Raw genomic sequence first — 16,125 nt, 5'->3', positions numbered from 1 at the left:
AGCTTCATTTCTTTGTTACAATTTTCCCTCAGCATACACAAACATCCTGTTGAACATGTATACCTTATACAGTGCTGTGAAAATCCATTTGAAACCATTCAGTGTGACAAATATACAATAACAGAGGGAATCGGGTAAATACTTTTTCACGGCGCTGTATCTTACATTTTATGCATCTACACGTGAAGATTAAATGGTAAATAGACTGCATAATTTAGGGGTTAGGTGTCTTGCTCAGGGACACTCCGACACGCCCAGGGTGGGGGATCGAACCGGCAACCCTCTGACTGCCAGACAAACGCTCATACCTCCTGAGCTACGTCACCTCCTAAGCTATGCAGGTTGATACACTAAATTTGAATATGTTGACATACACTGTATATTCCCTCAACTTTTAATTTGATTGTTATGGAGAAAACCGCCTCGGATGAAGCAGCTTTATGAATAATGAAACAAAAGAATGGCGAGGAGAGAGCAGAGAGATACGGTTGAATGATTGGGGATGATGTTACGAATTTGAAGATTAATCACAGCACTTGTTGTTTTTCCCCACTCTAAAGGTCAGGACAGCTGGGGCCCTGAATTAATTTTCCACCTCTCATTAGATTTTTTTTTATTTTTTAAAAACAGTCAATGTTGCTTGCCTTGTGCTGACTGTGGAGGTCTCCAGACAACATTTCATTTAAGACACTTGAATGTTCAAAGCTAAAAGAGAAAGAAACCTCATTTGTGATGACTTGTGTAAATTTTGTGATAACTGAAAAACTCTGTGGTGTTAAATCATTCAACCGCACATGGAAGTACTTCATATTCTCCTGAAGAGGTCCAGACTAGTTACAGTCATTATGTCTATTGGTGTGACGTTCATAGTCGAAAGAATAATGCCCTTGAGCATCTGTCTAAAAATCTGGAATACATATTTATTACTTTCAATGCCTTTGATGTCAAAAGTGCATTTAAAATGGAGGAGCTTCCCTTCATCATTTTTTAAATTAAAACTTGGTTAGTCAAGTTACCGAGCCATTTGATAGCTCCACATGTCAGATGTAGGAAGACTTAACTGAACCAAAAATTGCTGTTTAATATGCTGTCAGTTATATCCAAAATTGTTCAGTAATAATTTAATTCTAACAGAGTGTATTGGAGTCCAGGATAAATTCAGGATCACAGTTAACAGTGTGCCTTCAAAACCAGTGTGATAGTGTGCATACTGCTATTAAGCCATATAAATGTTTAGAAGCAGGAATTTGGTTTTCTTTTGTAGCTACCTGGCCCAGATCTTGATGAGATTAACCATGTCCCTATTGGCACTGCTAAGCTCAGAATCAGGAAGTTCCTTTTAATTGCCTTGTTTGACAAGGATGACATGGGTAAGTCTGGTAATTGCTGATAAGGGGGTGTTTGTTGGGAGGGGATTTGGGGGGCAGACGGATATATCGGCAGAGCAGTACTGATGAGAGGCTCATTATTACTGAGGGCCTGAGGCCTACAGTGCTAGGCACAGGTTATACCCTGTCCCCAGACCCCCTGCTGTTCACGCGCCTTTTACACATGTAAAATTGAATAATAGCTGAACAGTAATTACCCCTCTAAAGAGGATATGGGGAAACTCAACCTCAGGGCAAAGGTGCTGTGGGGAGAGGGAGAGAGTGTGTGGTCCAAACACTGAGGAATACAATATTTTGGGACTCCCGAAAAAGCACGTACACAAAATGGCCTGGGATTTGATTTGCAGGGTATAGTACAAGCCCTGGGTGATTTACAGCAGTCCTGGTCAAGTGTCCAGATAAGAGGGCAAGGGGTGGTGAGAGACAAGGTTAGCTGGAATTGTGCTACAATTTATTTCCTTTTCCTGTTTATTGTCGTCGTCAGGAATTTTTACTTTTGCACAGGCATTCTTACATAACCGCACAGCTTCATGTTTGCCGGTTTGTTTGTTTGTATGTCTCCTTTCATCTCAACTTTTTTCTAAATTTAAACAGTGCTTTTCAACCAATCACCTTATCTCCTTTTCCAGCCTCCCACCTCCCCTGGCCATTTACCTTTATGACAGCCATAAACAGAGTAACCAGGCATCCAATTCAAGCTGCAATTATCAGGCTCAACTTAGGACTTTCATGTTTATGATTTTTTTTTTCACTGACTAACAGCAATTAAAGCTGAAATAATGGGTTATGATAATGCCTAGGTTGCTCTCTTTGCTGGCCCTTAGCAATCAACCAGCACATGATAATTTGAGATTCATTTTTTTTTAAAGGTGCACATCCCTTTGTATACTTTCACTTTAAAATCAACTCTGTAATTATTTTTGTGGTATGCTTCTATAAAGAAAAGATTTATTGTGCAAACAGCTCATTGAAAGACACCCTGTAGTTGGCCTTTTTGGTCAAACAAATTTCTATGATCAACAGGAAAGAAGGAAATGGTAAAAAAAAAAAAAAGAAAACGGTCCACTGTTCATTATGATGGTCCACACAAGATTCACACGTGTATTTCATCTGCTAGTCTCCAACTCACCCTTATTTTCATTCATTATAAACCCTTAGTTGTCATGTACAACTGGCCATTTTAAAACTCAAATGGTTTAAAATTTATGTTGAACCACAAGTAATAAACAAAACTAGCTACAGAAGCTCTCTTATACCTGCACTAAGGAAACAATTGAGCAAGCCTGAATAATCAGAAACACCTGTGAAACCATTTGTCCAAAACATTATGGTGCCGTGAAATGGTGGAGACTGTATAAAGAAGGTTATAATTTCTACATGGCGAAAACAAAATGTACAAAAATACCCTTTAATAATCTGCACTCTAACCACATGCGAATTGTTTGGTTAAAAATCTAAAATTGTGGAGTACAGACCCAAGTCAAGAAAAAAAAAAGAGTCTTTGTGGCAAAAACACCACGGAGCTCACTGCACAATGAAAAGACTTAATGAGCTGCCCACTTCAATGGCGGTCACAATAACATTCAGCGACTTACAAACTGAGACGCGCATTACTAGTGTGGATATAGGGCCACATGATCGAACATTAAACTGAAGCCTGAACCCAGAGACAAGGCACTTAATATTTAAATACAAAGCAATTGGCAAATTGAGATTAAATGTCATCTTATGAATATCACCCATATGGACAACTTCGGAAAAGAAACTGCGGCGATGAATAGTGTTGATCACAGATCACAAACACATCTAATTGTAAACTTCAAAGTGACAAGCAACTGAAATGCTGAAAAGGAGTTCATGTGGAGAATGTATTATTATTTTTTTTTTTAATGAAAAGTGAAGAGATATGCTATTATTTCTGACATCTAAACCACAGGCATTTTGCTCTGAACAGATACATTACAAAGGTTCCCTGTGGCATTCCTGGGTTGTTACACTGTGCCACACTTTACATTAATGAAAAGCTGTCTTTAAACAGAACAAATAATAATAATAATAATAATATGAAAGAGTCCGAAAATTGGTAGATGATTTATTATGAAGAGGTATAATATGTTTCTCAATAAAGTGAAATTAATATATTCCCCAATAAAAGTGAATAAATAAATAAATAAATAAGCAGATCACCCAAAAAGCAATGACCTACAGTGTATAGCAGGTTTGCCCACTGAAAATGATATAGTGCATGGGTGCTTCGTTTTTTTTTTTTTTTCTTTTTGTAGTTTGCTCACGTTTGTCCTTCCTTCTGCTACTGCAGAGTTATTTGTAAAAAGCCTGTCTGCCATTGCTGACATGCCATACCTTGTTTGTATTTTAACAAGAGTTCCCATATTCCTCTTCTAGCGTAGGGGTCCACACCAGCAGTAGGCTCATCCAGGATGACTATTTTTGACCCTCCGACAAAAGCTATGGCCACTGAAAGTTTTCTCTGCATCCCACCTGTCAAAGCAAAACAAAAAATGTTTTTTTTAATTATAATAATCAAATGAGAACAGTGTGACAAGGCATCATTCATGTCAAGCTACACAGTGCCTCCGAAATGAAATTTAAAAACACACAAAAAAAGAAATTGCAAACAAAAGCTCTGCTCTGCAGGTGCAGGTGTTTGAAAGCTAACAAATCGCTGACATTTTGTCTTACGGTCCATGACCTAAACGTTTGATGTGGCAAAAGTTACTTGTGTTACTTCGTGAATTACGTAAGTTTCTATTTTCATGGCACTGAAGTGTGGTCAGAACAGAGAATAGCTCTGGTACATAATGTACTCAACAATGAGTTCTATTAACCAATGGGGCTTGTCATTCTCTCTTAGTGTCAGTATTCGCAGTGTGGCATCAAGGTCTCTGTGCAGATTACATAAACACTCATGTTCTCTCTACACCATACATTAATCACAAATTTGTTTCAGCCAACATGTGACTTGTTGCCGATTAGTAAAGAATAATGATGAGTTCTACTGATTATCAACTTTGGGCCATACAACAATATACAGTATAAAAGGTTTTTCCATCTCCTGCAGTATATGACTGAAAATGAGAATATTGAACACATTTTTGCGGTCCCGCGTGATTGCACACGCAGAAGTCTGAAATACTTTATTCTGCTAATTCGGTGTAAATGTCAGAGTAGATGAGCCATATCACAACTGAACCATAAAAAGTCAAATTTCTCGGATTGGGATCGTTTGGATCCAATCAATTCGACCGACGCCACTTTATCAGACACACAAGTGATTACACACACAGCAGGTGCTAGTTGTTGAATAAAGGTTAACTCTTGAGAAGGGACTGTTATCATCGGGTGAAATAAAGGCTTCATTAAGAGCCCAGAGGATAGGGGCTAAAACATTCATGGTACGTACCAGACAGGTTTTTGGCTTGGTCTTTGCGTTTGTGTGGCAAACCAACATCTTTAATCATTTGGTCCATCTCACTCTTCACTTCTTTTGAGCTCCTTCCTTTCAAACGTGCATAAAAGTAAATATGTTCTTCCACTGTCAGCCTTCGGGGAAAAAAAAAAAACAATATCATGTATAATGCAAAATTCACAAATGTTCCTCACGGCAACCAAATGCTGTGTGGAGGTGGGTGACCTATCATACTTATTTTAAATGAAAAAACTGAGAAGACTTTGTGTATACAAGCAAAGTACTGCTGTGCAGCCAGCCAACGCAAATGAAAGCAACTATCTAAAACCGTTGCTTCGGCTGCTATTCTTTTACTATTATTTTATTTCCACTATCCAAGTCATATAATTAATTTAGCTAGGTAAACAAAAACTTGAATTCTTGAATGGCTATTGTGGTCCTTGTTGATGTGTAGTCTTTTCCTAAAGTCATTCATTCAAACTAGATACACCTGTGGCAAGACTTCACAAGCACACTTGAACAGTGTACATATTGTTCTTATCAGAGACTATAAAAACACTGTTAGTGTTGACTTAACACTATTAGGGTTTATTTAAGGGCAGGCTTACATTACATGAGTTGCAGGCTCCCTATTGTTTTTTTTTTTTCCGATAACAATCAGAAAAGCCTAGTGCACCATGGGAAAGGTAAGCACTGGTTCAAATAATAATAAGAATGATCGATTGTTTACATAGATCATAACCTTTCATATATTAGTCCACACCAAATCATATATGGCACCTCTGAGTTTCAGATATTGTTTGACAACTCCAATCATCAGGAAAATGCATTCTAAAGTTTATATATATAAACAGACTGTCAATATTTAACCATTTTTTAATGACTGATGACATTTGCCAAATCATTCCTGTGAAATTGCTAACGTGCTCAGGGGACCTTTCTATGCTCATGTGCTCTCTCGATGACTAAATATGGATGGATAAAGGATCAAATACTTTCTCTTTCTCATTATGTAATATAATACGACCTTTATAAGTGATCATTCATTTTTAGGGACAGAATAGACAAAGCACAGTTGTGAAAAAGAGAGAAATTCAATTCCCTTTTTATATTAAAGAAAATCAGCAAAATAAACGCATCTTGTTGTGTATGACATTAAATGATATGCATTGCTGATTTATATTTTATATTTATATATACTGACTTTGAAATTGGTTTCAATTTACATTCTTAATAAAATCAAGGCGGAGATATAGGCTGTGTGATAAAGTTAGGCTTCTAATATTATAATCTCTGTTCTAATATCTATAACATATTTTCCAACGGTACAATATATAACCTTGCTGTGTCACTGATGTATTCATAATTCTTACAATATTAAGATTCAAGGGTCAAAAGACATTGTTCAATTGAAATTATTATCTTGAACTAACAGTCTCACTTTGACATAAAACCATATTACAATGCAAATGCATGAAGGTAAATGGAATTTGTATGTACTCATTGAATAAAACGTTGTGTTGGGGACACATCCCCAAGTGCTTCCTGATGGAGTCCATGTCCGTGCGGATGTCTTTTCCGTCTATGAAAGCAGTTCCTGACGTTGGCGCAAAAAGTCCTGTCAGAATAGACCTGAAAGAATAAAAATAAAAATAATAATTTATATATATAGGCATTCAAACTTAAAACGAAAAAAAAACTGTGATCCTCTGTGGCCACACTCAATAGCTTTGTGTTCTTTGTATTCTCAGCAGGTAATGAAACCATGACACACCCAAATTTGTATATTTTTACAAGACCCTCAGCATGACTTTAATTGGCCAAAGACATCCCTCCCCATGCCTGTGGGGGGAGCAGAGAAGACAGACAGAGAGAGAGAGAGAGCTACTCAATCACAAGTGACACTTCCTGGACTATGAGCGTTTGCCAGATCAAGTTATATTGTCTGTTTCTCAAAGGCAATAATCAAACTAGATACCCGACTATATAAAGCACACAATAAACCAGGAAAAAAAAGCATTTTCCCTCCAAATTCGGCCCTGCTCTGCTCTGCTCTTTCAACGACTCAAAGCTTGATTTATCCCATTTGGCTCTCATTCAGCACTCTGGACTAAAACAGCACTTGTGCGCCTGATTTCCTCCAGACCCCAACAGCCCCCCCCCCCCCCCCCCCCCCCCCCCCACATATCCCATAATCCCACCCAAACTCTTCACTCCCCTCTGCTCTGTGGGTCACTTGAGTTCGCTGTCAACACTACGGTCTAGTTAAGACTGTGACACTGCACCTATTAGAAATGGAACAGACTTTTTCCGGATCTATTAAACAACGCGCCACCTTCATTCTATGACCACAACTTCAGAGCTCATTTCTGCACACCAATACATGCGTGACATGTGGGGACTAATATATGTTGCTACCTAGCCATATAATCATGTCAATGGACAAAACCACTCTTAGACAGCGTTACTCTGTATAGAACACAAACCATTTATAAATGCCTACCAGCTAGAAAATGAAGTGATATCTCACTGCAGTACCGAGGGCAGAAGTAACGGTTAAGGACAGAAATAGCCACGATCACCCAACAGGATGCATCTCGAACGGCCCACTCAAAGGGTCCACTAAAAGGATAAAGATGTAACTTACATTGTGGTCGTTTTCCCCGCTCCGTTATGTCCGAGGAAAGAGGTTATCTGATCCTCGTAAAAGTCCATGCTCAGGCCATCCACTGCCACCTTCTTTCCAGTCTTATAGATCTTCACAAGGTTCCTGATGGACACCCCTGCTTTCATGTTTGGTGGTGCTGGTTCCATGTAATCTGAATGAATACAGGGCAGGAATTACAAGTTTTGAGTGCGAAAAAGAATTTGCATTGACATGCTTTCTGTGTACTGGTCCAGTACAATGAGGAATGTTGGTAGAACCATTATATCACACTGCAAATCTGATTAATACATGGTTTGCTAAGACTTACTCAAATAAGAATTTCCCAAGACTGTCGAGAAGCCCTTATTAGGCTTCTTAATAACGTTTTGAGTAATTTTATGAAACACATCTTTAATAGAGCTATGTTTTCTCTTCCCTTTCCAGCAGTGTAGTATGTACTGTAACATAAAGGTCACAGGTTTGATTTCCAGGTAGGACACTACCGTTGCACCCTTGAGCAAGATACTTAACCTGCCTTGCTTCAGTATATACCCAGCAGCATCAATGGATGCAATGTAAATGTGAAATGTAGTGTAGGCCGCTCTGGATTTACAATAGTATAGTATAGCAGTTTATTATTCCAGCATCAGATTCTCTCTGCAGACTGTTTTCAAGGGTAAAACCACTCAGCTTGTCATTGTTTTTGCGCTGATTACAGTAAACCCAATATTCATACCTCTCAAAGGTTTGTCGCATGTTTGTAATTGGTGTCTTTCCTCTAGGACTCAGCCACCATGTTGTTTTCCCCCCATCGTGCCGCAATAATGAAACTAACTAGCAAGTATGACCCGTTAATTAACCCAAGTTATGAAAGTTATGTTTCCTAAGCAGCGGAAATAACCTACATAAATGGAGCCAATAAATCAAACTTACACGTTGGCCGCTGGAAATAATTAAAAATAGTACTTACCATTCAGTTCCCCCGAGACTTTCAGCAAATCTGGGCCAGCGTCTGGGGTTACAGACGTCCCACACCAATAGGATGCAGAGAAAGGGAAATACCAAGGTTTGGGTATCCCAAACTGCCCTGTGAGGGAACATAAGGATCATCTGATACAGGCGTGTTCTCATAAAGGATATGGCACTGGCATGAGGTTTAATCTCACAAGATATTGTGTATATTTGTGCATAAGCTCTACTGTGAACCCAGATAAGTACACAACCACACGCAAGTACACAGACACACACACACATAGCTGCACAGAGACCCTCCCCCAACACACACACACACACACACACACACACACACACATATCCATACACAGACTCCCCCACATGCACACCTGCACACACACCACCCTACACACATACCCACACACACATACACATGAATAACATCATTGTGGTATTTGGGGTTACGTTTATTTAGAAGAATGGCACACTGAGAAAAGATGTGTTTATTGCAGTCCTACCTGAATCTACAATACACTCAGACTTATGAAATCCGACAGTTAGTTTAAGGCAAGTACCTGGGAATACATTCTCGATGTACCAGGTGATCAGCCAGTAAATGAGAGAGTCAATGAGCATCATGATGATGGAAACCAAAAAGGAGTAGCGCTCCCCTTCTTCCGGACTCGACGCGATGTTGCTCCACTGAATGCCAATGCCTTGCTCCTCATAGCGTGAGAAGTTCTCACAGCCATAGCCAAAGGCCACACAGGACAGGAGGCTCTACAGCAAAAACAAAAAAATATGGGTCGGAAGCATTAACCAGAACAAAGGCCGTATGAATGTGTGTGTGTACGTGTGTGTGCGTGTTTATTTTTCCCATGCTTTTTGGGTCTAATGCAACATCACTGCTTGTGCACAGACTTTCAAACCAAAATCATCAACAACAAAAAAAACTCCTTAAAAACAACTTTCCTTGCTTGAGTACTAGCAAATTAATTTTTTAAGTGTCCAGTTCTGCTACAATGATACCCACATCTAGCATTACTCACTTCAGATTTATGCTCCACTTAGCTGCTTGCAAATGACAGGTTGTCATTGGGCATCAAACCTTGTCCGGGCTGACGCACCAAATTACAGGCTTTCAGACATTCTACTCAGAATGAATAATAATTTATTTTAAATCAACATTGTTTAATCAGTCCGTCATTAGCTCTTTTTAACTTTTTAAAAAACAAGCAAGTCATTGTGCTCTTTCCTTCTGTTAGCTCACCAAAATCATCCATATGTACCTCCCTTGATATTAGTCATTGATCACTCCAACCGGAACAGCACATCATCTGATTAGGGGCGTTGGTCTGATCTAGTTATTTTAATAGTTCCCTTTCAGATTTATGGGTTGCTGAAGTACTGAAACCACACACAAAATAAAAAAGGCAACTTTTCCAGGTGTATTTACTGAAAAAAGGAACCCCATAAACATAAACTATTTAAAAGTTGATAGCATGTTTATTTATTCATTTTACCAAATTTTTTTTTTCAGTGAAATAGTGTTTTTTTGAAGGTGAGCAGCAATGACACACAGGCTACACAAAGGCCTCAGGATCTTGCCAGACGAGCTCACGGCCTCTCATTGTCCATCCATCAAAGCGAGGATTCCCACAAGGACCGTTGAGCCGTGCCAAACACCCTACGGTCAACTGCCAACTGTTCCTCGTCCAACCACGACGCCAGAATCAGCAGGCTCGGCCCCGCCCTCTGGCCATGCCATCGCCTCTGAGTGACAGGCGGGCCGACGGAGCCGTATGGGGGCTGTCCTGACTTTCAGGAAAGGACGCGACTGGATTTAAACCAAACTGCCTGGGATGAGGTGTCCGAAAAATCAATGTAGAAGCACACACATAACCTTGATTTTAGCTTTCCTGGATATATCAATGAGACTAGGAACAAACAACGTTGGTTTGGAGGGGGGATGGGGAACAGATTACTTAATTAATGGGCATATCCAGTTCAACAGTAAAAACCCTTTGTTACTGCAAAATAACTCATACATAATTGTGACACTGTCAAATGTAAATCTGGATAATATCTAAGACTGCTATAAAGAATGGACACTTGGTACAATCAGAGAGTGTAAATCCATAAAATAAAAACAATGCATAAACATTGCTAAAATACTTGTAGTGGAGATGATAAACTAGTTGCTATTTTGGTTGGAGACATATTGCTCATGCAGATGAGAAGAGTGTCCCATCCATCTGAAAGTTGTGTGATATAATCTGAATGTCAAGGGCAAGGTGTCCTGCAAACACATTCAGTGTGCACTGGAAAAGTTTACATATAATTTGCATGTGAATACCCTTTATTTAACTTGAGTAAACAGTGAAGCCTATATCAGATGCCATGTGGTTTCTAAGAGTGTCCTTTTGTGTGGAATTTCACATTTATTTAAGAACAGTTGGAAGATGACTGGGAAGAGCAATGCATACACGAAAACAGTGAGCATCATTTCCAGAAGCCAAACCAAATATATTTTTACATACAATGAAATGACCTCACCTGGACTCGCTACTCATGCACATGTAGGTGTTCAATGCTATGAAATGAATACGTGTACAATGGAAGATTGCCCTGGATCGTACTGGATCGTACCTGCTCTCTCCCTGCTGTGCGCTCGCGGGGACGTTTCCATAGGAAACGCTGGGGCGGTTCTGTTTGGTTTTTTTCGGAGAGGCCGGCTGGACGAGACTCACCACCAAGATCTTGACTCGGAAGGCCATGACGTCGCGCCAGGCGAAGGCCAGCACATGGGGGAGGTAGAGCACGAAGTAGATCAGCCCGCCGCAGGCCGCGGCCAGGTTGGCCTTGGAGAAGAAGACGCTGATCATGAAGCACTGCATGATGGTGGCGATGCAGAAGACCAGCAGGAAAACAAAGATCACGGAGGGGTCGCTGTAGCGCAGGACTTTCCCGTACTGCGTGTGAGGAAGATGCCAGAGACGTTACGGCAAAATACCACACCACACCGTTAACATTTACAACACAAACCTTTAGCCAATGAGCGATCAATGAGCGATTAAAGATTGCATCTGCCAGCAGCGGATTGGTTTAATCAGGAATGTGCGTTGATTGGCCCCAGGGTCACGCCATCCGTAAAGCAAATTTGCAGTCAGCGCTGATATTTATTATTTTCACCGGATCAGGCAGCAGGGAGGAAATGTTCTGGAAGCGAGCCAGCTAGTCTCTGCCGCTGCCCTTTTGATAACGCTCACGGATCACGGCACTGCGCTGCAAATGTGCCGTGTCTTCCGTGTACTTACGCTCACCGCTTTCTCCAGGTGCCTCACGAATGACCTCTGTATTTCTTACTGTGCATTTATGACCAGAAAAGTGAATTCGGTTCCAATTCAGCGGCAGGGCCGGGGGGGGGGGGGGGGGGGGGGTCAATTCAGTCAATTCATGAATTAGATTCTGAAGCTGAATGCACCCAACACTCTAGGCAAATGCTGAGTATGCGCCTTCAGATTATTTATTTTTATTTAAAAAAAAAATAATAAATTTGGTGCCCAACGTATGGCTGAGCATGTCCAGTTCCCCCCCTAATTTGGAATGCCCAACTGCCTGCAACCCAGGCTGCGTTCACGCGCGAACCCCACCGCCAATTCCGGAGAGTGTAGACAACCACAGTTCTCCTCCAGAAGGTGGTTTTGCCAGCTGCTTCTTTTCACACCACGGGCTACACTTAAGCTCGCACAGAGCGGAGTCAGAGGAAGACCTTTCATATGCGGCTTTAACATGCAGTCCATCGACCAGTGGGGGTGGGTAGATAGCAATGAAACGGTGACCCATAACCGACTGAACCCTTCCATACCTTGGGTGATGCAATCCTCAATTGTTCGACACCCTATGGAGCTACAGGCCACAGTCCTAAACCACGGGGCTCGTCCATGCACCACAGGGTCAGGCCCTAACTGAACAAGCAATCCAGCAGCTCCAGGTTTGCCTATTATGACGTACTATATACAAGCAGAGGAAAAGTCCTCCACCGTGAGGTCGCTGCCGTGCGAGGCCAGGGGTCTGGAGGGCAGAATCACCTTGAGGATGAGGGTCAGGAGGAGGGCACTGACGCTCAGAGGAAGCGCACTGCTGACCAGCCAGCTGAGCCAGTAGGTGCCGTGGTTCAGACCCATCATCCGCACGGTCTCCTTCAGACGGGCCTCCTTCTCCTGCACGATGCCCTTCACGATCATGGCCACGGAGTAGATCCAGGCCAGGGTCATGTACAGGGGCATGGAGCGCGACAGGGAGCGGAGGAACCTGAGGCGGAGACCGGGGCAGGAGCCAGCGACGCAACCAACAGATCAGCACAATCACTCACAAATAAAAAAAAAAACCATCATTTCGCCCGCGCTTCATTTTTTTCTTCAGTAGTAGCCCCCATGCTACACAGTAAAATGTCCAGTGTTAATTCAACACTAACAGAGTACATCCGCCCATCCATTACCTATACACTTATACAGTGCTCCTGGGCAGGGTTTCGAGGGGGTGCATGCATTGGGAGAGAGGCAGGAATACACCCTGAACAGGTCGGCACTCTATCCGCAGGACACGCTCACCATTCTAACAGCATACGTATGAGTCCAATTGGAACCTTATGCGCTCTGTTAGTTGACTTAACACTGAATGCTTTACTGTGCAGAAGTCATTAAAATGTGTCTTGTAATCATCTGTCTTTTGGCACACTCAAAATAAGCTGTGATTCAATAAAAATGATTGCACATTGTGGCTGTTTTTTGATTACATGCATACACAATTGGTAATAATAGAACTAAAATATCATTAGTTTGATTTAAAAAAAAAAAAAGCCCAGAATTTATTTACAAGATCAACATAACTGCTGCACGTTTCCTTTATTCAACAGAAGATGAATAAATACTATGACCAAACAGGTAGCTTATCATAAAAAAAATAATGTTATGCTTCGATCAAAAATGGCAGAATATTGACACTGATTTGATTTGAGATTGTTGGATTATTTTCTTGATACCATGCTTATAAAATGTTTCACTTGAGTATATAGTGCTAAACAGGGAAGTGTTTACTAGACAAATTAACACATTTACGAAATGAATGAATGAATGAATGAATGAATAAATAAATAAATAAATAAATAAATGCTTGTTAATAAATGAATAAATAAAAAATATATATAGAAAGCGAGGGTAAATTGAATACAGGCCATGCTATCCCCCCCCAAAATGTAATATTTATTCTAAAATGTTTTTTTCCCATTTCATCAAGGTAACTGGATATTATGTATAGAGCAGCCCTTAACTGAAGTTATGATAATTGTAAATGTTTTCACTTATATGCACAATTGACTTGCTAATCTCAATAATTCTACATTTATTATTTACCATTTATCAGAGCACTTCAGCAGCTGTTTAAAAATGGATTTTGCACACATAGTAAAAGAATTAAGTTATTTTTTTCAAAATGATAACGCTCATATTATACTTATGTCTATAATGAAATATGATGAGGAGCATGAACTCAGAGCTATTTTTAATATGAAAACTGGAATTTCAATGGAAAGGGAAAATCATCTGGAGAAAATGTTTCAGATAACACACAAAACGTAAAGCTTGGTGCCACTGTCATTTAGTACGGACCTAACTTAGCACGTGCATATGCAAAATTAGCAGGTTCTGCCAATACCTGACACCTGCCCTTGCCTCAACCTCAGACATATACTGTATATATACACAGTGCAGTCAGCACTGATATTCAGACATGCATATTCATATTCAGCATCTAAAGGATACAGGTATTTATCCGTTTGTCCAATTTTCAAGTGATTTAAATAATGATTGAGACATTTGCACAATTTGTTATCAATTCCCAACAATTGTGATTGTGATTTTTCAATTTATTTGTATTTGGTAATGATTGTGATTTTTGAAAGAAAGGTCATCAAACCACCGAGCACCAGTTTCTCTGCTCAACAACATATCAACAAAAATGATTTGTTCTGTCCCAGAATGTTAGTGTAGTAGTACAGTTCTGAATGAGCTCCAGTTTCGTGAAGCCAATTTATTTCTCGTACTCTATATACCCTTTATGAATAAGTTAGAAACAGTCCATGGCATATTTGATCAAGTTTCACTGGTACACTGGCAGTAAAACACTAGAAAGATTATTCTGGCTGACTCCTCTATTTAAGAGCCAATAAAAAATGTTTAAAATTGAACATGTGACTGAGGTGCCAAGTGGTGTGAAGAGCAGTAGACTTTGCGAGCCGCGTTGTCCGCTCAGCACTGACCTTGACCATGACACTTATGATCGCGCAGGGGACCACGAGCAGGGCGAAGTTTTCGATGAAGCGAGCCAGCCAGAGGGGGCCATTCCCCACGCCCACCGCCCTCAGGACCTCCTTTAGCCGGAGCTCCTTCTCCAGGACCAGGTCCTTCATGGTCATGCAGACCGTGAACATGAACGCCAGCACCAGGAACATGGGGAGCATGCCCCCGATGCCTCGGATGAAGCTGGCACCGGAGGCAAGCGGAGAGGTCAGTAAACAAACCGGCTCGCGCGCCGTCGGCCGGCCGGCCGGCCAAGACCCTGTCAGGGATGGGCTCGCCGCCAGAGGAAAAGCAGCACATCGCGCGTCGATAATCTTTATTTCATTTCATGCACTGGTGTGTGTGTGTGTGTGTGTGTGTGTGTGTGTGTGTGTGTGTGTGCAGTACATGGATGGCGAGTCAGTTTTAAATGGATGTTGAGAAGGAAAAAAAAATTGTGGATCAGAAAAGGGATTCCTTTGAAAAATGAATAATCAGAGGGCTGGTGTGAGATCTACATTTTTATCAAGTTAACAATACTCTTGTGTGGTAATTTTTCCAAGTGAACAAGGGAACATTGTGTCATTTTCTATAATTTCCATAACAGTGCCTTTTATGTCTGGGTATGCTTAAAGAATGAGAATTAATAGACAAACTATGGTTGGGTAATATCCCATAGTTTCATGGCTACATGACTTCTTAAAACAATGTTACCTCTTCATTTGCTTTATTATCTCCATATATTCAAGCCCATGAAATCACAGGGAATTTGTAACTGGCTCTCAACAAACCTACTTTTCAAACAAGGACAGTCTCACCGAAACCACCTCAATCCAAAGACCCAGCATGTATGTATGCCACTCAAAACACAAAAGACATTTCTCCACAACTTTGCTCTCTGCCACAGTAATAGCAATGTTTGAACTGACATGTTATAAACACAGAATATAAAATTTCAGTTTTATAACAGTCCTTTCAGACCTTTTTTTTCCCACACATCAAAAAATTCTTTGTGAACACTGTCTCAGCCAAGGTGAGCTGCTCACACAAACACAGATATTGGCAACAGAGCACTTGTTGGACATACTAAGGCTACCTATTGTGTGCGCAAAAGGCCAGGGCTGATTGCTGCTGACAAAGGATTAGCACCTCTGTCTGTACGCCTCCCTGACGGGTCACCGCGGAGAGGCAGCGTGGCATTTGCATCGCCCCGCAGACGAGGAGACGCCGAACAGATTGGGATTACGGTGGCAGCTTGTCGATCGAGGGTCAGAATATAGCTCTCTCTCTGTGACAGGGCTGTGCGTTTCTGGCTTCGGCACACACTGAAACTCCACTCAGCGCGCGGTCGGGGCGAGAATGGGATCGCGT

General features: G+C 41.0%; 1 protein-coding gene across 5 annotated transcripts in view; it reads right to left on the bottom strand.

Annotated features, from left to right (window-relative positions):
- LOC118231754 (phospholipid-transporting ATPase ABCA1-like) overlaps nt 1-16,125 on the bottom strand; it is a 143,289-nt gene that overhangs the window by 73,340 nt on the left and 53,824 nt on the right. For 4 of the 5 annotated variants that reach the window (XM_035425930.1, XM_035425934.1, XM_035425933.1 and 1 more), the window contains exons 15-22: nt 14,736-14,958; nt 11,167-11,388; nt 8,992-9,196; nt 8,433-8,549; nt 7,463-7,634; nt 6,316-6,447; nt 4,810-4,949; nt 3,750-3,887 (exon numbers count right to left, since the gene is read on the bottom strand). In XM_035425930.1, the coding sequence (XP_035281821.1) occupies nt 3,750-3,887; nt 4,810-4,949; nt 6,316-6,447; nt 7,463-7,634; nt 8,433-8,549; nt 8,992-9,196; nt 11,167-11,388; nt 14,736-14,958 (1,349 nt within the window). Of the gene's footprint in view, nt 1-3,749; nt 3,888-4,809; nt 4,950-6,315; nt 6,448-7,462; nt 7,635-8,432; nt 8,550-8,991; nt 9,197-11,166; nt 11,389-12,507; nt 12,731-14,735; nt 14,959-16,125 lie in introns of all 5 variants that reach the window. The other variant, XM_035425932.1, reaches the window with a different exon arrangement.

This window comes from Anguilla anguilla, chromosome 7 (assembly GCF_013347855.1).
Source record: "Anguilla anguilla isolate fAngAng1 chromosome 7, fAngAng1.pri, whole genome shotgun sequence".
Taxonomy (NCBI): Eukaryota; Metazoa; Chordata; class Actinopteri; order Anguilliformes; family Anguillidae; genus Anguilla; species Anguilla anguilla.
The sequence above is the reverse complement of the archived record's forward strand: the minus strand, read 5'-3'. Positions and strand labels throughout refer to the sequence as shown.